At 46.1% G+C, this 22,528-nt stretch overlaps 1 protein-coding gene across 1 annotated transcript in view; it reads right to left on the bottom strand.

Annotated features, from left to right (window-relative positions):
- LOC310798313 (inositol 1,4,5-trisphosphate-gated calcium channel ITPR1-like) overlaps positions 1-22,528 on the bottom strand; it is a 122,128-nt gene that overhangs the window by 26,668 nt on the left and 72,932 nt on the right. Inside the window, exons 42-52 of the mRNA XM_083660823.1 lie at positions 18,299-18,482; positions 17,423-17,685; positions 16,190-16,390; positions 14,968-15,078; positions 13,764-13,859; positions 13,555-13,689; positions 11,926-12,033; positions 11,135-11,327; positions 6,873-6,995; positions 1,491-1,666; positions 643-807 (exon numbers count right to left, since the gene is read on the bottom strand). Of these exons, the coding sequence (XP_083516949.1) occupies positions 643-807; positions 1,491-1,666; positions 6,873-6,995; positions 11,135-11,327; positions 11,926-12,033; positions 13,555-13,689; positions 13,764-13,859; positions 14,968-15,078; positions 16,190-16,390; positions 17,423-17,685; positions 18,299-18,482 (1,755 nt within the window). The remainder of the gene's footprint in view (positions 1-642; positions 808-1,490; positions 1,667-6,872; positions 6,996-11,134; positions 11,328-11,925; positions 12,034-13,554; positions 13,690-13,763; positions 13,860-14,967; positions 15,079-16,189; positions 16,391-17,422; positions 17,686-18,298; positions 18,483-22,528) is intronic.

Consider the following 22,528-nt stretch of genomic DNA (forward strand, 5'->3'; position numbering starts at 1 on the left):
ATGTATAAAGGCCACGGGTTAACGTGGACGAAGATTAGTTTTGGCAGCTTCGTGTGGACAAAAGCAGACATTTGCATAAAAAAGCAGTGCATTCGCTTCGGACTCCGCAGTAAACTAGTCGAAGTCTTTGGAAGGCAGCCATTTGCATTTGGTCTAAAATATCACGTAACTGGTTGTTGTGGAGCCTTGTGAAAGAGCGTCTGGATTTTCTTTTCCAGATCATTAACTTTGTTTACCTCTGTACTAACATCTTGTGGTGAACTCTTTCAAAATGAATCCTTTGGAGCCTCGGTTTGCTGAGCCGACTGATCAAACGGCTTCTGAATCCTCATCTTCCCTCAACCGTTGTTGTTGTTGTTCTCTGTTGTTTTTGTCACTTCCCTACAGTTAAGATGACCTCTCTAGTTGTCATGTGCCTCCACTGGCTTGGAGTGTAAATACATGAACAGTAGGAAGCTACAATGAGTATACAAAGTATGTGGCGCCATGCTCAATTGCATTTCTGTTTCAGGCGAGTTCAACTTCGCTGTTAGTATCCCGCCACCTTCACAGAGTATGCCTGTGGGCTTATGTATATGTGGATTGTGTGTGTGTGTGTGTGTGTGTGTGTGTGTGTGTGTGTGTGTGTGTGTGTGTGTGTACCAGTAGGCTGTAAAAGAAGACGTGGACAAAGACCCCCAGGCTGCAGATGATCAGGTAGAGGAGGTGATATAGGAACTCGACATCCATGATCATTGCTTTGTAGCCCCGCGTGAAGGTTCCCCGGTTCCCCACGAAGCTCATTAGGAAGATGATCTTATTACACACCTGAAAACCAAGGCACATCAAAGAAACATCATGTAGACACAGAAGACATGTCGTGTTGTGCAGTATGTTCAAAGTGAGAATGAAAGTCTGACACCTTGTATAATTGTCAGTTGTCATATTAAAATGCTCAATGATGAGAGAGAACACCTACTATACATCTAAAGATCATTTAAAGTAAGGTTAGAGTTTAAGTGGATGCAATCTGGGAACCCAGAACCCCACCTTTTTCCCGGCTTCCTGTACAGCGAGCCTCTCCTGCCACCGTCACTTCCTTTTCCGCGTCCGTGCTCCACTGTTTACAGTCTGAATAGCAACTTGCGCCGTGACCTTGGCCATACTACTAGTCACAACAACTACACCTCCAGTAAGGAGTTGACGTCTTCTATGCAGTGTGTTTTTGCGTTAACGTTATTAGCGAATAGCCGAAACGGACGCGGAAAAGGAAGTGACGGTGGCAGGAGGGGGCGCTGTACAGGAAGCCGGGAAAAAAGGTTGGGCTGTCCCAGAGTCTATTTTTCAAATAAAAATAGACTGGGTTCCCAGATTGAAGTGGATGTGGTTGACAACCAAATACCGCTGTGGTGTGGAATGTCCACGGGAGCGCACCAGGACACCTAAAAGCTACGAGTGACCGTGAACCTGGGGCCAGGAGAAACCCTGTATCCAGATGGTCACATACTCACATTGAAAAAGCCCAGCAGGAGGATGGTGGGCTCCAGGCCTACAGAGAAGATTAGACGCAAGATAGTGGAGGCAATGAGCACCCGGATGCCATGGGGCTGAGGCAAGACGATGACAATAGCCAGGGACACCAGCATGGCCATCCACAGCAGAGCAGACAGATGGGGCTCCAGGGTACCTGAGGAGCAAAGAGAGGAATGAAGAGGAGTAAGGGCATGTGTGGGAGAGGTATGAACCCTAAACAAAGGGAAAAAGACACACACAGATTAAAAAAAAAATAGTGTTTTTTAGGGAGGAGGCTGGATTTGTGATCGACTTGCCATAACCTTTAGGCCGCCATAAGACAACTTTAAACTAAACAGGGATGCGCCATTTCATGCCATCATGATAAAAGTAAACCAAAGTCAGTCAGAGGAGCAAGCTGATGTGTCCTGCAACTGCCCTAAAATAGTCACTCCTCTAACGAGACAAAGCAGGCAGAGCTGTGTGTCTGATGTGTGTATCTGATGTGCGTGTGTGTGTGTGTACTGTACTATGCGTGTGTTTTTACATAACGGCAAGTGCGACACATTAATCACGGTAGCTCAGCGAGGCTTCATCATGAGCTCACCAGGCACCGACCCGATGCCAAGTCCCAACCTGCACGTAGTGGAAGGGCAACATTACTTTGTTGGTGTTAATTGAACTCGTGCTGCAGTGTGCATGTGAAAACCTGCTCATTTGTCAGGATGGAAATGAGGTCAGTCAGGTTTTCTGTCCCCCGGGGCACCAAGAACGATACTTTGACCGCCTCCCTCTTCTGTTCCCGCACGCCGCCCCGCCCCTTCCGAAAGGCCCTCGCCTCCTCCTCGCCTCTCCTCCCGTGCGGAGATCACATGACAGGTGCTCGTTACGTAAACCCCCGCTCGCTCGTCTAAAAATACACTTGGCTGCCGCTGAGTTCATGAGGCTATGGTCCAAACAGTGATCCTGGGTTCTGCAGGCTAACGGCGCGCGTGGATTTGGCAGCCAAGCCAGCCAGACACAGCACGACATCACACACCTACCGTCTCTACTGAGGCCATTCATCTCTCTCTTACTAGTTTACCCTGCAGCGATGAGAGGATGAGACACTGACTTTTCACTCCTCCCTTACTACACCGAGACAATTTCTCCGAAAACTTTAGACTCTGTTGTTGCTTGGCTTTCGAGTGAAAAAGTGAGAATCTCACTCCAAAAGCACTGACACGTGGCACACGCTGCTGCTGGCCTAGCTCCTACTCTCTGCTCTGGCATGGTCACATTTAAAGCAGGGCCTGTGGGGAGTAATGGAGGCCCTGGCACTATGATGAGTACATGATGGTCGGGGTTTTCCCAGCACACCTCTCTCGGGGATAGGCTGACTTGGACCTTCAGAAGGTGTGCAGCAGCAGCAGCGGCAGCCAGGGGGTATTTAAGGTGCTTATTCGTTGGACTTCAGCACATCTGCCCAACACCTGGCAGAGTTCCCAGGTGCAAAGCTTTCCTCAAACAACATCACCTCAAGGAAGTATCCAAAGTCAGTCATGTGAGTGAGTCACGCACCTGCTGCTGTACGCTCAGGTGATAAGGTGCTTTTATGGTTACGTTATTGTGTCTGTGCAGGCTGCCAAAGAAGTGATCCTTTAATACGCCTATAAAGACATTCTCAATGTCAAACATGCATAGAATACCTGGCGTGCCCCAGGGAAAGTTGACTGGGGGACTTCAGGTGATTTCAGGTTTAGTAGCTGGCTTGAATATTAACACACATCTGAGCTTGTAAGCATCCACACCAAATAAGAATGTGTGTGTGTGTGTGTGTGCGTGTGTGTGTGTGTGAGAAATATTCACCATTGAGCAATAACGGCAACCTTTTTTTATTCACACAAGATAACCGGTTCGATTTTGAACTGTACATCACCTCCCTCATCTCGCACCAACTGACATGTCCTGAGCTGAACTGCTAAGCTCTGAGAGAGAGACCTTTGACACTGGAAGCCACATGAAGGTTTTGAGCACTATTAAGCGAACAACTTCTTTTTTCTCCCCTCTTATACTACAGCTCTGAGGAAGTTCAAACAAAAGGGACTTCGCCGCTTGACCCCAGAACAGAACAATTGAAAGTTTTATGCGAGTCACAATGTGCGTCTTCTCTCTGCAACTCTGCACCGGAAAACAATGGAGGCCTTAATGGCTGTGGCTTTTTCACATCGCCACAAATACTGACCTCAAGGAGAACTGAGAGAAAGAGACGGCAAGGAAGAGGCAGCAAAACAAACATCAAACTGAAACTGCAAAAACACACTCAATTCTGTCTTCTTCTTCTTCTTTTTGGGGGGGTGGGGGGGTGATGAGGGCGAGGAGTTACTTCTGTTTTCTGTTTTCATCCAAGCCATTCCTGGCAAAGTGTGGTCAGCTTCTACCGTCTGCAATTTTGTTACAAGAGTTGTTCAGGTATAGTTGTTCTCTATATTCATTGAACTATACAGTATTTTGATATTTATTAGAATCTGAGTTGTCCATGTTAGCTACTTTGTGGCATCACTGACATGTAGTTTATATACACTACTGCTCAAAAGAATGAAGGGGAACACAAGGTCTGTGCGACCCTGCGAGGATATGTCTCCTCAGACCATCACTGCCAGAGCGGTCATGCTGGATGATGCTACTACAGGCAGCAGAACGTTCACCACGGCGTCTCCAGACTCTTTCCCGCCTGTCACATGTGCTCAGTGTGAACCTGCTCTCATCTGTGAAGAGAACGGGGTGCTAATGGCCGACCTGCCAATTCTGGTGTTCTCTGGTGATTACCAATCGAGCTGCACGGTGCTGGACTGTGAGCACAGGTCCCACTACAGGACGTCAGGCCCTCCTGCCTCCCTCATGGAGTCTGTTTCTGACAGTGTGGTCAGAAACATGCACACCAGTAGCCTGCTGGAGGTCATTTTGTAGGACTCTGGCAGTGCTCCTCCTCTTCCTCCTCCCACAAAGGAGCAGATACCGGCTCTGATGCTGGGTTGATGCTCTTCTACGGCCCTGTCCAGCTCTCCTCGTGTAACAGCCGGTCTCCTGGTATCTCCTCCATGCTCTTCAGACTGTGCTGTTAGACACGGCAAACCTTCTTGCGACAGCACGTATGGCTGTGCCATCCTGGAGGAGCTGGACTACCTGTGCAGCCTGATTGAGCTGCAGGTACCGCCTCATGCTACCAGTAGTGAGAAGGACACTAGCAGAACACAAAACTACAGAAGAATCAGTCAGGAAGGATAAGGAGAGAGCAATTGTCTGTGGCCACAACATGCAAAACCATTCTTGCTTTGACCTCTCCATTGTACCTGTTGTCACTTTAATTTGCACCAAAGCTGGTAAAGTTGATTCACAATCACTTGTGTTTCCTAAATGGACAGATTGACTGACTTGGTGTTATACTGTGACAATTATGTGTTCCCTTAATTTTTTTGAGCAGTGTATTTATTGTAAAAAAATGTATTGTGCAATGCAAATGTCGTAAAGACTAACTTGAGAGTCCATGGCTGTTATGAGTAGAGTTGACTGTAGCCATGTTGATTGGATGTCAGAATGAAGCAGTTTTGATGTGGTTAAACGACATCTATTTAGGCGGTTGTGGCTCAGGAGGTAGAGCGGGCCGCTCAATAATGGCTTTGGATAAAAGAGGTCGGTGGTTCGATAACCCGACTCCTCCGGTCCGCATGTCGACGTGCCCTTGAGGAAGATACTGAAATACCCAAATTGCTGGGTTGATGGTTGCGCCAGGTAGCTTGCTGCCATCGGTGTGTGAATGTCGACATATTATAAAGGGCTTTGGGTAAAAGTGCTATATAAATGCACTAGTCCATGTAGTATTTTAGCAATAGCTACAGTTTGACAAACACTATGGAAACTGCAGTTGAACGTCAGTGTTAAATACTTATTAGCTGGGTAAAGTTAATTTTCAAAGTAGCTTGATGCTTGATGCTGTAAAAGATGGAGTGCTAGAGATTACATAAGAGAGAGGTGAAGTAAGAGGCCTGACAAGCATCAGCCTTGTTATCAGGCAGGTGTCACTTTCCAGGGTATCCCAAACACCACAGAGGTGCTATGTTTCCTGCTAGCAAATCTGAAGGGACCACAGCATACAAGTCTGCACACACACACACACACACACACACACACACACACACACACACACACCGACACACACACACCCACCCACACCGACACACACCCACACCGACACACACACCGACACACCCACACACACACACACACACACACACACACACACACACACACACACACACACACACACACACACACACACACACACACACACACACACACACACACCTAATTAACAGGAGTGATAAGTATGGAGGAGAAGATGACTCAAAGTCGTGACCAGTGTGACAATGAGAATGGGAATCTGATGACATACAACAAGGGTATCAATAAACAGGTCAGGACATCGTCGAGGACCTCATTGAGGACCTTTTGTGACCGTATTGAGTTCAAAATCCGAAACGTTGGCTAAGATTTCATTCTCAGCACACCTCCACTTGTGGTGAAACTCACGTTGTTGGTTAGACGAGGTGTGAGGCTACACCCAAACCACAGGCACTGGGAGGATCGAATGTTCTCCAAGAGACATCAACACTCCTACAATATAACAAAGAGCGGGCTGAGTGACTCTTCACACAGGGGCCCATCTGCTAAAAGTCCAATTCTGACTTGCCATCTTATCTATCTATCTTATCTATATATAAAAAAAACATACAACCTTAGTTTGTGTGCTGTGTGTGTTGTCACACTATAGCTATGGGGTAACATTCCACCAGGTCCAGGTCATCCACCAGGTCCATCTACTAAGCTGCATGAAGTGGATTATTTAAAGATCTACTACTGCAGAAACAAACTGTCTGTAATCTTTGCAAACATGCTGTAGGGCCAAGTAATACTCAATATGAGCAAATAAGCACCAGTTTGTCAAATGACTTTAACAACCTCATGTACAGTATGGCAGAATGGAATCACAGGACCTACGGGAAGGAAGGAAGCTTAACAACATTGACCCAATTTCTTATTCCGCTTTCCAGTAGGGCTTTGCAATAATGTATCATACAGTATGTACTGTAATAATGCCTCCCACCACATTCCTGCCCCTGCTGGAAAAGTCCTCCTTTAGTGCCGATCACTCCCAGTTCCTGTTCTCTAATAGTCACACTCACATCATTAACGTCAGCACACGTACAGATAGATCGAGAGAGACTATCTACCCCCCTTAAACTCAACACAGTCGTCTGATTCTGCACATGGAGAGAGGCTGGACTGGGAGGAGAGAGGGAAGCAGGGAGAGTTGAAAAGGTTGAAGACGTTTGCAGACTGACCTTCGCGGACACCCTCCAGAGGGTAGAAGAAGGCCACGAGCACGTTCATGAGCACGGCCAGATTGAAGGAGATGCTGCTCCAGAAGGACATGTTCCTGGAGCACCAGTACAGGATGGGCTGGGCTGTGGAGGGTGAAGCAGGGGTAACAGAGGTCATTGTACTGTCATCCAGAACAGAGAGAGCAGCAGCAGCGGCGGCACTCAAACATCACATCTACTGCGCAATAATACACCAGAAAGCATTCCTCCAACACCGTCACAGAACACATCACTTTACCGGGGAAATAGAACACACCATGACTGATTGTAGTTTCACACCAACGAGGAGGAAAATGCTGAGGTTTTGTGCTAGAAAATTTCTGTACAAAATACTGTACCTCCAAAAAACTTGGAAATCGGAAAATTGGTAGTCAATGGATGCACTTTCTTTCATGTTTGATATTGGTTAATTGATATTGGCATATATTTCATTTAATAGAAACCCCAGTGGCACAAGTTGTAGCATCTTCATCCAGAGCAGTTATGTGTCGCTTCAGTCATTTGAGACAATGTGACAAATTAGCGGGGTAAAACACAAATTAACGGAGGAAAGAGAAAACAGGTGCAGTCTGTGTGTGTTTTAAGTACCAGAAAAACCACCTCAACCGTAAACAAAGGATTAGTGTAGATAACTGGATTATATGGGTAAAATTCAGGCAAAACCAGGCAAATTCAGGCAAAAAGAGAATACTAATTCCAAGAAGCACGAGAAAATGCATGCATACCCCGTGGGCGCGCACGCACACGCACACCCACACACACACACACACACTGCAGTACACCACGCAGACATGACATTGGTCAGGAGATCAGTGTCACGGCTAATGCTATTTTTGAGCCAGGCTGTTCATTAGAAAAGAAGAAGTGAGGGTGGGGGACTTTTTTCAACAGAAGTCACCACATTCATGACTAGTGGTTTAGTACTGCCAACGGAACAACACAGTCTCCGGCGCTGTGCTGAATCATTCAGATAAGAGAGAGAGGCAGTGTTGTCACGTGTTGACATAGTACACACAGACCACCTCCTGCAGGCCTGGCTGAGGGACAGGATACAACATGCACCCATTAAGGAGACAGAGAGAGCAGTCAATGGCTGCCTGGGGGGCTCAACAGGGTCAGGGACATGCGCCGCTGGAGGGGAAACTAGAATAGGGTTTGAGCCTGCAACACTAGGGGCTATTAAGACGTTAAGAGCAAAACAAACTCATCACGACTCATGTGATTTCACTTCACATGACATTTTAGGATTCTCTCTCTCAGCGGCTCATTAGGATCAGTTCTTCTCCGCTCTATATGGCTGCTGCTGTGCTACATGGTGCTAATAGGGCTGTGGCGATTCACTTATCTCCCGATTCGATACTATCACGATTCTTGGGTGCCGATTCGATTTATATTGCGATTCTTAAGTATTGCGATTCTACGATTATTGCGATTCGATATTACGATTTATTGCGATTTTTGTTTATTTTTTTCTTTTCTTTTTTCAGTTTGTTTGCTTTTTTACACTAGATTAGAACATGGGAAAAGTTGAATCATACACTAGAGACTGTATATTATATATCATGAGTAGGGCTGGGCGATATAGTTAAAAACAGGGGCGGACTGGGATCATAATTCAGGCCGGGCATTAGATACCAAGCAGGCCAGGCCGATATGGGCCAACGCGCGTGAAATTTGGGCCGTTTGAAGCCAGATTTGGGCCGTTTGAAGTCCAATTTTACAATGAGATGCACCCACTTTAACCCTGAAGTGTAATTATTACTTCAGACTAACTAATAAAGTAATAAAACCACTAGTAAACCAGTAGGCGGCGCCTGGCCTGCTGTTCAGTGAGTGGCCTGACTGCAAGCACCCAAAAAAAAAAAAAAAAAAATTTAATTTGCGATTATCGATTCTGGAATAAAAGATCGATCCAAAAAATCGTGACATTAAAAATCGCGATACTTAGGTGAATCGATTTTTTCCCCCACCCCTAGGTGCTAATAGGCCTGGTTGTCTTATCTTCTCTTCCACTTCCTGAACACACACACACACACACACACACACACACACACACACACACACACACACACACACACCTGTGACTCAGTGCTGCCCTGGGAGCACCTCACCTCAGTTAACCTGCCTTGATCTCTCTCCAGCAGGGCGGTGCCATGCCAAGAGTACAGCATGTGCAGACTACTGGACTGAGAATGACCTCACACTGAAGAGTAAAGCATGTGTAGACTACTGGACTGAGCATGACCTCAAACTGAAGAGTAAAGCATGTGTAGACTACTGGACTGAGAATTACCTCAAACTGAAGAGTAAAGCATGTGTAGACTACTGGACTGAGAATTACCTCAAACTGAAGAGTAAAGCATGTGTAGACCACTGGACTGAGAATGACCTCACACTGAAGAGTAAAGCATGTGTAGACTACTGGACTGAGAATTACCTCACACTGAAGAGTAAAGCATGTGTAGACTACTGGACTGAGAATGACCTCACACTGAAGAGTACAGCATGTGTAGACTACTGGACTGAGAATTACCTCAAACTGAAGAGTAAAGCATGTGTAGACTACTGGACTGAGAATGACCTCACACTGAAGAGTAAAGCATGTGTAGACTACTGGACTGAGAATGACCTCAAACTGAAGAGTAAAGCATGTGTAGACTACTGGACTGAGAATGGCCTCACACTGAAGAGTAAAGCATGTGTAGACTACTGGACTGAGCATGACCTCACACTGAAGAGTAAAGCATGTGTAGACTACTGGACTGAGAATGACCTCAAACTGAAGAGTAAAGCATGTGTAGACTACTGGACTGAGAATGACCTCACACTGAAGAGTAAAGCATGTGTAGACTACTGGACTGAGAATGACCTCACACTGAAGAGTAAAGCATGTGTAGACTACTGGACTGAGAATGACCTCACACTGAAGAGTAAAGCATGTGTAGACTACTGGACTGAGAATGACCTCAAACTGAAGAGTACAGCATGTGTAGACTACTGGACTGAGCATGACCTCACACTGAAGAGTAAAGCATGTGTAGACTACTGGACTGAGAATGACCTCACACTGAAGAGTAAAGCATGTGTAGACTACTGGACTGAGAATGACCTCACACTGAAGAGTAAAGCATGTGTAGACTACTGGACTGAGAATGACCTCACACTGAAGAGTAAAGCATGTGTAGACTACTGGACTGAGAATGACCTCAAACTGAAGAGTAAAGCATGTGTAGACTACTGGACTGACAATGACCTCACACCGACAGGTAGCTGGAGCAAGCCGGGCTGACCCATCAATCTCATAAAGACTGGGGACAGTCTTTGGGCGGTCCTGGTTGCTCAGTTGGCTAAGGCGCATACCACATACAGTATGGGATGACCTGGATTTGAATCCAGCGCAGGACCTTTGTCGCATGTCATCCATTTCTCTTTCCCATCTTTTCTGTCTGTCCACACTGTCGACTGTCCAATAAAGCAGAAATGACTCTCTCTCTCTCTCTCTCTCTCTCACCCACCCACCCACCCACCCATCTATGCTGCTGTTGTTCTGGGCCAAACCGAACATTCTCCCTCGCTCCGTGACCAAACTGTGTAAAGTCATGTGTTTTGCTCAGGGTAGAAAACAAGTCATTCCGATTATGTTCCCTTTCTACGGTAAGCGAGACAAATCACTTGGGACACAAGCTCTCAAACACCAGTTGATCAATCTGTTCCACTAGCAAGGTTCACTTTTGTTTCAAGAAGACAACACTATTGGGGAAGTGACTCCCTATGCTCCTTTAAAATATGTGGACAAAGAACAGTAACTGTGTCTGTACTGTATTCCTAAGAAAATACATATTTTTGTTTGGGGTTGCAGCATGAAAACATCTATAGTATGTTAATAATACGCTAAGCCACACATACACATACCTGACATTGCTCTCATTTCAACCTTATAAAGCATATCTTAGCGCATCTAATTATCTTATTGTATATTCTTATTAAAACAAGTTAATATGTTGCTTATCAAGGTTTACATGCCTTCTCCAGTTCTATCCCTCCAGGGTTCAGAGCTAAGGGAGGACAGTATAGTATGTGTGCATGCCCCATACAGGCAGAGTCCTGAGGGAGCCTGGAGGGATTCCGGGAGAAGGCGTGCAAAGCAGGCACTACTATATAGAGAGGTAAGGAAAAGGACGCACAGGGAACTGCGTTGGCGTTACCAGTAGCCTCTTGAGTACCTCGCAGCTTCTTCTGCCAGTTCATCTCATTGAAGAGGTCCTCAGAGCGCAGGAAGAAGTCATTGATCTTGCTGCCTTGCTCATCTCGCTCTGTGGTGTAGTAGACGCGCAGCTTGGATTCTTGGGTGAGGAACTCGCAGATGTTGGGCACAGGAAAGACTATCTGCTCCATGGTGCGATCCAGCCGCACAATCTGGACACAACCACAGCAGCAGCCACCCATCACACACCCTCTGTCACTGGGCTGGGCAGATAACCCTAGGGGCCCTGCACTGACTTATCTGAGGCCCAGGGATACAGATCATGTGCAACTAACTAGGGTGAAGCGGTCTCACTAGTTATTTGGCATTGGTATAAAATGTACAGTTCACTATCAATAGCAGGTCTGTTTGCTTTGGGTGGCTGATAATCTGAATCAATATCTTGTTGTAAAGTTTTCGGCACTGCAAACAACCGGCATTCTTTCTTCTCTTTGAGCACACACGGGAGAACGTGCAAACATGCCAAGGATGCTTGTCATTCTGGCAAAGTACACTATGAAACTCAAAAGCAGGCCAAGAAAAGCACTGACTATCACATGCCTAAGGTCAACAACACCAATACCAAAAGATATGTTGCAATCCTTTCAAATTAACATGGAAGTGATAAAACAGGATCTCAGATTTTTTTTAAAAAAATCGACTGACAACAACAATAAGAGAGAAAAAAAAGAAACAATAGAGGAAAGGAAACTGGCGGGGGCAGATCCAAAATGGCGGAGTCCAATTGGAGCAAGGGCCCCAACAACTGACCTCAATCTGAGCTGTGTGTTTGGCATAGAACTCCAGGGCCTCATCACCTTCCCCATAGGTCCCTCCTGGCTTCAGCATAGCCTGCAGTTCCTTGTTGTGGCGGGCTAACTGAAATGACAACACCATCAAATCAATGATACACAAATCAATGAGAGATAATCATCAGCTTCAACAAAGATAATGATTTCGCTCAGTGTCAGACAGGTTCACCGGGTGTGTGCAAAACTACCAGATAAACAATTTAACCTTATCGGTATTTTACAGCAAGGTTCAGACATGCCACACGTTATTTTCTCTCTTTGGAAGGAAGACACACAGTTCGTTCCTCCTCAAGGCCGCAGGGCGTGATTGCTTTGGATTGACAGTGGATGTTACATAACTATATTTGTTGTTGTTAACCTAGATCACGTTTTGAAGAGACAGTACACCATGCTATTGAGCAGTGCACAGCCTGAGGGTTGAAAGAGAAAGAGGAGATGAGTGCAGCATAGCAGGTCTCTGATATAACACGCCTTTAGGAAATGGCACATACTGTAATAACACATAGTGACATAAGAGTGAAGAGACACCAAAGACAATCTATTGGCCACGTATAGAGACACTGCATGAAATAGGCCACGCCCATCGCGGGGGAAATTGCTCCGTTCACTCCCATAGACCAGCATAATTTTCCTTGAATTAAACATAGCTAAAAGCTGTTGTGTGGTGGGCTGCGCAGACAACAAATGTAAAAAAGCTCCAGTTAAAGTTTTTTTGTACTCCTGAGCAAAACAAGGAAGCCATTGAGAATTGGCGAGAAGAAAAATGTCGATCTAGCTGTCAAGGAAGTAAGTTGGAGTGTTCATCTTCCGTATATACGATCTTTTTGTGCAACACGCAACCATGCACGCGACATAGGAGAACGCCAGGATTGGAGGGAGGGTTTCTGTTTTCCCCCGTTTTGGGCGTGGTTTCTGAATGATGACGCGCTCCGCAGTGTCTCTATACTACTGTATGTGGCCATGCATGCCCTCGTGCAGCAGTGATTCTTAAAGTGTGAAGGTACTGCAGGTGGGCCAAGAGAGGCATGCCTGTCAACTACGGCTGTCCTCGACTCAGGATTCTGCCAGTCGAATCAGATTCGACTGTCCAATACAAATATTCGACTATTCTATACACACACAAAAATAAAGAATAAATAAAAATAACAATATCTTCAGTGATTGTTTCGACCAAATCAACAATCAATGCAACAAAGTGATGGGGACATATTTTGAGCATTTAAAAATCAATAAGAGACTGTATGATCATTAGGGCTGTGCAATAAAATCGATACGGCAATATATCGCAATACTTTTTTCCGCAATACTGTATCGATATTTCAGAAAAGTATTGTGATATATCGCCATATGGATTTTTTTGCACATCTCCGTGTTCAGTGACACAATAAGAATACTTTTTATTTCAGTGCGTTCAGTAAGACAACTGAACGCCGTCTTGGGTGATCAGAGTTGTGATTAAAGGGTTGGGTGGGCCCGTGAAAGATTTTCAGATTTCAAATTGGGCCGCGGCGAATGGCTGCCCTAGAGCACTTGCTCATGGGTGTGTCTGTCTTCATACCAATGTTACAGATAGCTGGTGGTAGCTTACTTGATGTGCCAAGATGTAGATGTTATGACCAACATTGCGTGGCGAAGCAGAGTGCTCTTCCTCCACCTCCTCGCCATCCTCAGGTGCCTCCACCTCTATCTCACCCTGCATGTAGGCCTTCTTGATGACATCCACCTGCAAGAACGCAGACTGTCAGATAATGATCTCTTAATGTGGTGCAATGTCTGGGTGCCGCCGGCCATACACACCAGCTCTTTAGGCCTCATGTTGTAGAGTATCCTCTCAGCGTTCTCACTGTCGTGGCGACTCTCCATGATGGCGAGGAGAAGCTTGGAGGCATTGTTCTATGAGAAGATGAGATGATGGAGTAAGCATTCATTTATGTAGTTTTGCTACCTGCTTAATCTTTTTCAGGGTGGCAACTACTTTGATATTCAATATCTCAGACTGCAGGGGGTCAATATTAAAGGAAAAATCCTTGTCTACTTTTGCATGCAGGTTCAGACATGCCACACGTTATTTTCTCTCTTTGGAAGGAAGACGCACAGTTCGTTCCTCCTCAAGGCTGCAGGGCGTGATTGCTTTGGATTGACAGTGGATGTTACATAACTATATTTGTTGTTGTTAACCTAGATCACGTTTTTTTCAAACAGGACTTGCGACAGGATTTGTCGCAAGTCAGCCAACGTGGTTGTGTTGGTGACTCTAGCATGAACAGCACACCCAAGCTGATCCCACAAATGTTGAATTGGGTTGAGGTCAGGACTGTTGGCAGACCATTCCATTCTCTCTACTCCCAAATTCTGGAGGTAGTCTCTGATGAACCCCGCTCTGTAGGGGCGAGCATTGTCATCTTGGAGGATGGAGGTCGGTCCCAGACTGTGGAGATATGGGATCGCCACTGGTTGCAGAATCTCATCTCGATATCTCTCTGCTTTGGGATTGCCCTCCAATGATGACAAGCCTGCTGCCAGGCTGTTGTGGCTGTGTGTGGTTCTTCCACACGCTACTGAGGCTCCTGACTCTTTGTTAAATGAATAAATTGTAAAATTGCCAATATGTCTTGTTTCTTCCTTGTTACTGATAGACTTCAAATCATCCAATCCACCAAACAAGAGTCAATAGCAACAGCAGAATAAGCTGTTTGGCATTGGCAGAGAAGATTTGTCCAATTCTTCATCAGCGCAACCCACATACTCAGCTGTGCTGCTCATTCCACAAATGCATGTTCCTTACAAATGGCGCACCATTTAAAAGGGAAATAAACAGGCTTTCCAACTGTATACAATTTATTGCCAAGAAGCATTGTTACAACAGAGAAATAATCTACCAAACACAAATTTCGAAAAACTTTTTGTTCAATGTTTAGTTTGTCACATTGTGCTGTGTCTATGATCGTGTCTGTGTATGTACACCACCAAACCAATTTATATAAATCTATAAAGTTCTCACTTTGAGTTCCAGAACCAGGTCCATCCTCTTCTTGCCAAGGGGGTTGATGTCATTGAGGATGAGCGCGATGATGATGTCAATACCATTGCATTCATGAGTGGCGATGCAGTTCTGAGGAAGACAAATGAAGGAAGTGGGAAAGGAAAGTGAAAATAATTTTAACCACTGCCTACGTGCCTACATAATTATTGTTAAAATATCTCCTTAGCTGGAAATAAATGAGGACAAATTTGTTTAGTCTGACAGTTTACTTTCTACTGGAGATTGAAATCAACTCTAATACTCATTCCAGCACAGCTACTTAGCCAGTTGTTAAAGTTGAGACATGCCACTTTCACACTTGCCACAAAGTGAGCCCACAGCGGCAGCAGGAACAGAGGGTGTTCCTCCACCATCATGTGAGAAGACCAAACAACGTTAATCCAGCCTTACAGAGCAAACGGGCACAGTGCCCAGAGGAGGCTGGGGTTACACTGTTGAAGGAGGAGCAGCAGCAACTACACAGCATGGCCTCAATGGGACTGGGACTTAACTCGAGAAACATCATGTACCGGCCTAATTACAGTGCTGCTGCCTCACACGACCACCCGCACAATTACTGAAAGGAACTGAGGATCATTCGATACGGTGTCAAAAGAGACCGCATGTGAACATGCAAATGAAAGAAAAGCTTTATACTGTACAGGTGAGTGAGTGAAGTTACACACACATGCAGACTTGACTGGTGCTACTGTATAATCAACTAGAGGAAGATGGCATAAAACAGTGATACTCAACTTGCGGCCCGGGGGCCAGATGCGGCCCGCGATAGGGTGCAGAGTGGCCCCCCGACCATTTTCTAATTCACAATGAAAACTAACGTGAAATAAAGTTTGACTGAGCTTCAGCTAAATTGTCAAATACCGCTGTTTGCTCACCACCCAGGGACTCATATGTACTTAACTAACTTAACCTAACTAAACTATCTGTGTGCACAACATTGTCAGACTAAACTCTGGCTGACACCCCAAAAACCTACAATCTGCTACAGAAAAAATTATATTAATGTTTGTTTATTACCGGGCCCCTGGCCTCCTATAATTTTACGAAAGTGGCCGCCGGACAAAGCAAGTTGAGTATCCCTGGCATAAAACAAATCAAGAGAAAAACTATGTGAAATACAAGTGTTTGCTTTAGCTTGCAGCCATTGTTTGTGTGTGTGGTGTGTGTGCGTGTGTGTCACCTGGTTCTCATGACAGGGGCCTTGGCAGTACTCAGTCAGACTCTCCACAGTCTGGTTGATCAATCCTACGTTCTTCTCGTTGATGTAGAGCCCGAGCAGGCCCAGACCTCCTGTGGTGCTGCCGCAGATACAGTCCAGGAACTGCAGCGTCTCACACACCAGGTTATAGTTGTTCTTGTTGTTCTGGTTGCGCAGAAAGTTCTGGAGAAGGATGGAGATAAAATGGGGAAAAAAATATGACTGACTATGTGCATGGCAGCCTTGGACAGTGCAGTGGGCCTCTGTCAACATAACAAATCTCCCACCAAGCTGCAAACAAAGGGTGCAACGCTTTTGAGACTTGACTGCGAGCAGATCTCCCGCAGAGAAAACCTGGCCATACTTTCAGGTTACTGTACAAAAACAAATATATGAGTCTAACAATTCAACCAATGCAGCATCAGCATGTCTCTTGGTGTAATAGCTAGTTAAGAGTCTTTCTCTCCTCCTGTTTTTATCTTTGGGAGACAGTTGTCATTGTTCAAGGTAACAAAATTGTGGATTCAGTGTGTGGATGGGATTTTCCTTTCATGTAAGCATTTTAAACAAGACATATTAACAAGAGTTGCATTTGGCTCACGGTCGTCTGGACAGACATTTGGTACAAAAACTTGTGTTGGCTTTTGTTACTCTTTTGATTCTTTTTAAGCCTTCCAGCCTGCACAGTAGTCAGATAGCTACTGAAGTCATAGACCATGTCTTTAGCAATGCACTGTATGTAAACCGCTCTGATGTCTCTGACTGATTATCTGAGCTCCACGCCGGGCCAGGATGGCTGAGCCAGAGTGATTCAGCAGCCATGCAGGCAGCTATGTGTTAATGAGGCCGTGTCCTGCCTGGCTGTGTGTACAAACAGAGTTCACTGGAAGAGGGAAGTCTACTGTCTGGGCTGCTGGAGTTGGTCATTGCCAGACACCATCACACCCCTCATAACGAAACCAGACCAAGACATACCAGATATGGAAACAGCTGCGTCAGGATGTTTCGCGTGTTGCCTATTTTCAACACGGTTTCATTTCTGTATAACAGAGTTCGGCTGATGGAAAGTCACGGCGTAGGTCAGGAAATGTTAGCGTGCCATGGGCAAGGGGAGGGGAGATTTTAGGCAAACCAAAAGCCCCCTAGAGACTATGCCCGACAAATAAACATGTCAGTTTCTCCTTCTCTGGAGCGCCCCCTGGTGTTATGGCTGACCTGAAGCTCCCTGTTGTGGTTCTCACAGAGCAGCTGCATGAGGCGCAGGATGGGCTGCATGATGGTGATGATGACGCTCATCTCGCCTTCCTCCTGGCTCTTGTCGGCGGTGGGCACGGCGGTCCCCTCGGCCGCCTGGTGCTCCTCGGCCGCCTCGGCCTCGCGCCGGTACGTGGTGAAGGCCTTCTTGGTGGCGGCAGAGGCCTCCACCAGCTGCTCCTTCACCTCCTCGATCACCACCGCCACCACTGCCACGTCTTTCCCTGGCCAACCGAAATGGGAGAGCGTATCAAACGCGTACCAGAGGAGATAATACACCGTTTTTACATAGTGACACTGCAAAAGATGCCATTTGTTCTTGTGTTGAACTGTAAAATCATATTTTTTCATGGGACAGTATCTTGTTTCAGGAATTAGCTGGAATTTTCCTAAAAAAGTATAATTTTATTTCCAGTGGAGAGATCTGCCTTATTTCAAGAAGCCGTGATCTGAAGCTGCATTGGAAACAGGTGAAATTATCTCACCCCATTTTTCCACTTGTGTTAAGCAAAATAAGATTTTACAGCTCAACACTCAACACATTAAATAATTTAAGAATTTTCTGCATTTTTTTCCCTGCAATGTTCAAACTCGCAGTTAGAGAAAAGACAGAAAAGATGTGGGCGTTTCAGTTTTCACTTAAAAAGGGCATTCAGACACTGGGTAGGGACCATGACTTTCATATGGACCACATGCCATATGCACACATGAGGTGACAGATGTTTACATTTATTGTTGGCATGAGTGAATTATCCCTGAACATGTGACCCAGCAGCACTTGCTGTTCCAGCCTCTGACCCGACCCCCGACCCCCCCCCCCCCCCTCCGGCCCCTAACCTTTCTTGCGTGCCGGCGTGTCTTTGTCAGGTGGCTCGTCGTCCTTCTTCTTGCTGCCCAGGTCACTGGTATTGACCGTCACAGTGGCTTTGATCTCTTGCTGGGCCAGTTTCATGCGCTCATAAAACACCTTGAAGAACGCCTCCGACTTGTTGTCGCCCGTCAAACGGTGGAAGAACGACCGCTGGAGATAAGAAAAACAAAAGTACACAATGCAACGTGTTCTTTTTTCCTCTCTCGTCCATATTCTAGGGTGTTTCTTGCGTTTTAATGAACCGTTACTTGAAGCTTGCTAGCTGCCTTCTAGCCATTTACTGTGAAGCAGAACATATGATATGCATCAACATGTCACCGGCGAACAAGGCTTCCGAAACGACTCGAAAGACACTCGATAGTTGTTTTGTGTGCAGAGCTGTACTGTTCTTGTGGTGGCCATTTCTTATTGTTGCCTGTCCCTCAAGCCAGAGGTTGAGTGTGAAGCAGAGTTACATAAGCCTGGTCTCCCAGAGCGAGAGAGGAAAACAAGCTGAAGGGCCTCGCTGTGCTCACCTGATTTTACACCATCTGCTCTCTGCCGCACCCCCCCCCCCCCCCCCCCCCCCCCCCCAGCACACACCTAGCCACCAACACGCCCAGCCCGCGCGCACACACACACACACACACCCCTAGACACCAACATGCCCAGCCCACAAACGCACGCGTGCACACACACAGACACAGACACAGACACACACACACAGACACACACACAAACACACACACACACACACACACACACACACACACACACACACACACGGCTGGATATATCATCTTGGTTCCAGTGCCAAATCAATCCTTTTTCGGGACTTTTCATGCGGCAATCAACTTTATTGTACTGTAGGTACTAGGTTGCAAAGTGGGACGCTCAATAGTAGCTGTAACTTTTATTTTGAAGTTTGGCTTCCAGGCAGGAGATTATGTTTACACTGGGTATGATCTTAGCTAGTACACGCACTTTATTGTTTTTACACTGTCATGAATACATTGCAGGGGGAGAGCGACAACACCCACATGTCTTGGTAATGTGGGTAATGTGTATCCCTTTAAGACCGCGAACCGCGTCACGCGGTTCGCGGTCTTAAAGGGATACACACACAAATGAGGGATATACACGCAAATGCTGCATCAGGTATCAATGGGTTAAAGTAACTCTGTAAGCATTATTTTCTACTTAGTCAGGCAGATGTCAGACCCAACACGAGGTGTAGCTTGTAGCATTCCATGGGGCTAAAGAAGCTATCAAATGGGCCATGCCTACTTAAATTGGTGCAAGCTCTGTTTTAGCTAGCTAAACAGCTAAAAATTACTAAACACACACAAACACAAGCACACACACAAGCAGTTGTGCAAACATGAAAGCATTCACACACACCAGAGCTTCGCCTCACTTGCTCTGTAATAAAAACTAATTTAGTTCATTGCAGCAAATTGTAAATTTCTACATTTCTTTGCAACTGCAGCATGCAACAAAAGTGTTTGTTCCTGTGAAGTGGAGGAGAGGCCTGGAGCTGCACAACACAAAGGCCAATGTTGTTTGAAAAGCTTTTGGATTTGCATGCTTTTAGTTTGCAACAGGCTGGTATATCCTGTGCCATTTTTCCTCTTTGACAATCCCTCCTTACATAAGAGCTGTAATAATCAGCTGAGTGCTTACAGTGAGGGCACGCTGCGCCTCAGACACTGTTACATCAGCCCATGGAGCGGGTGTTGGTGGTGGTGGGGGAGAGGAGAGGAGAGGAGCGGAGAGGAGAGTAGAGGAGAGGAGAGGAGAGAGAGGGAGGAGAGGAGAGGAGAGAGAGGGAGGAGAGGAGGGGAGAGAGAGGGAGGAGAGGAGAGGAGAGGGAGGAGAGGAGAGGAGAGAGAGGGAGGAGAGGAGAGAGAGGGAGGAGAGGAGAGGAGAGGAGAGGAGAGGAGAGGAGAGGAGAGGAGAGGAGAGGAGAGGAGAGGAGAGGAGAGCAGACGGGAGAGGAGAGGAGAGGAGAGAGAGGGAGGAGAGGAGGGGAGAGAGAGGGAGGAGAGGAGAGGAGAGGGAGGAGAGGAGAGGAGAGAGAGGGAGGAGAGGAGAGGAGAGAGAGGGAGGAGAGGAGAGGAGAGGAGAGGAGAGGAGAGGAGAGGAGAGGAGAGGAGAGGAGAGCAGACGGGAGAGGAGAGGAGAGGAGAGGAGAGGAGAGGAGAGGAGAGGAGAGGAGAGGAGAGGAGAGGAGAGAGAGGGAGAAGAGGAGGAAAATCCTGCACTACTTCTCAGTGCCAGGGCAGCACGCGTGAGTGTGTGGTGGTGTGAGAGATGGGGGGGGGCAGGGAGGGGGCAGAAAGTGGGAGTTATCACATACATAGATTTCTGGGGCAGTTTTGAAAAGCCTGTTACATAACTCTCCAGATTCAACTCAGCACTGTCACGTTTCTGAGGGAGGGGCGGGACGTGCAAGCAAACCGTAACACAATCTGAATCTATACACTAAGAAGATGTAATCTACTGTACAGAAACTCTATCACTAGAAACGAGCACTGAGAACCTCTGTGGGGGGGTCACCTAAAGCAAGTCTCTCTTTTATACAACACTGTCTGCTTACTTGTTTTTCCACCTGCATTTGGAGCTGTTAACAACATCATGTAGTTGTTGACCAGATGGAGTCATTCATTGATAGTGATGTGATTAAGAGTGAAAGCAGGCCAACTTCTCCAGACAGCAGCTTTTATAACATGACCATGTTCAAATGATGGGGGCCTCATGACCATGGTCATATAAAAAGACAATTTCATCTCCGGTCTGAAGGGAATCAATTGTATGTTTAATTGTATGTTTAATTAGGTATATGCTATTTGCACCTGTATGTCAAATACGTCGAATTTAAAATGTTTAAGCACGTCTAAAGTATGCACATGACATGTGCACCTATGTGCAGTGAATATGCCACTGTCTCTGACTTGTCTTATCACTCTACTGCCTTATTGCTTGTTGTGTCTCTTGTTGTTTTTGCACTCATACGCCCTGTTATATTTGTACTATGTTGTAAACGGAGTCCACAGCACAAGAATTTCACACGTGATACTTGTACCATGGAGTGACAATAAAAATCTTGAATCTTGAATCTTGAATCATGTTGTCAACGCCTGACTGCCATATGACAAATGTGCAGCAGAACAACAAGAAGTCCAGAGTGGGTGAACGGGAACAGCTTGCAAACAGCTCCAGCCCTTGTGCTCGGTCTGTCTGCCAAGGATCAGGTGGAGATGACTAACCAGTAACACTGAAGACATTTCAGCTTAGTCATGAAACTAAGTCAAAGTGCACGCATACTTTCACACGTTTGGGGCCCCAGACCAGAGGCAAGAGAATTCTTCCATGCTTGGTCATGTGTCTCGTGCTGCTGCACTCTATCAGTATCAATACACCGCTCGCTGCATTGGTGGGTTTGTGTTTTGAACATATTTCCTCGCAAATCTGATAAAAGATCACATAAAGCGATAGGATAGAAATGCTAAAGATAAAGATGTACTATGTGACACAAAAGGAAACAGGCCCAGATAACAACTGACAAATATGAGTAGCATATTTGAATATTCCTTCTAAAAAAGACATATTCATTCAAATATATTAAAATATATATATTATTATATTATACTCCCTCGCCAAAAATAGACGAAATTCAGAGCGTTATTGCAACAGCTTCCCAAAGGCCTAGCATGACCAGCTTGATAACCCTGGATTTGTTAGATTGTCTAGTTTCATCTGCTGGTTGAATCGTCACTGTAGGGCAAAAACTGAGCTCAATGGGGCCTTCGGAACATAGTGAAGTTGGGTGAGAGGACTGAGGAGGAGGAATAGTGTTTTGCCTTGCTGCAGTCTGGTTTGTCCCTATTCAGCACCCGTAGCTCCACAGGCGGCTAACATTAAGCTAACTAGCTTAGCTACGTAGTTTGCACACAACTTGATCTCAGATTCCACAATTTTGCCGTCTACTGACCAAAAATCAAAGTGCTTCCAAACAGGGCTTCTTAGACTGCTCGGAGTGGAAATCACTCTCTCTACTGCTGCAGCGTTTGGCTGTGAACAAAGTGACTCCTGTACATCAGTGAGTCAGTGTAGTGGCCCAGATCTCACATGAGGCAGGCAGGCAGACAGACAGCAGCGCAATGTCTATGCAATCCAAATCTGCCTGTTCATGTTTATTTGTGTGTTTTTGTATG

The sequence above is a fragment of the Poromitra crassiceps genome (assembly GCF_964638095.1).
Source record: "Poromitra crassiceps genome assembly, chromosome: 25".
In the NCBI taxonomy this organism is placed as follows: Eukaryota; Metazoa; Chordata; class Actinopteri; order Beryciformes; family Melamphaidae; genus Poromitra; species Poromitra crassiceps.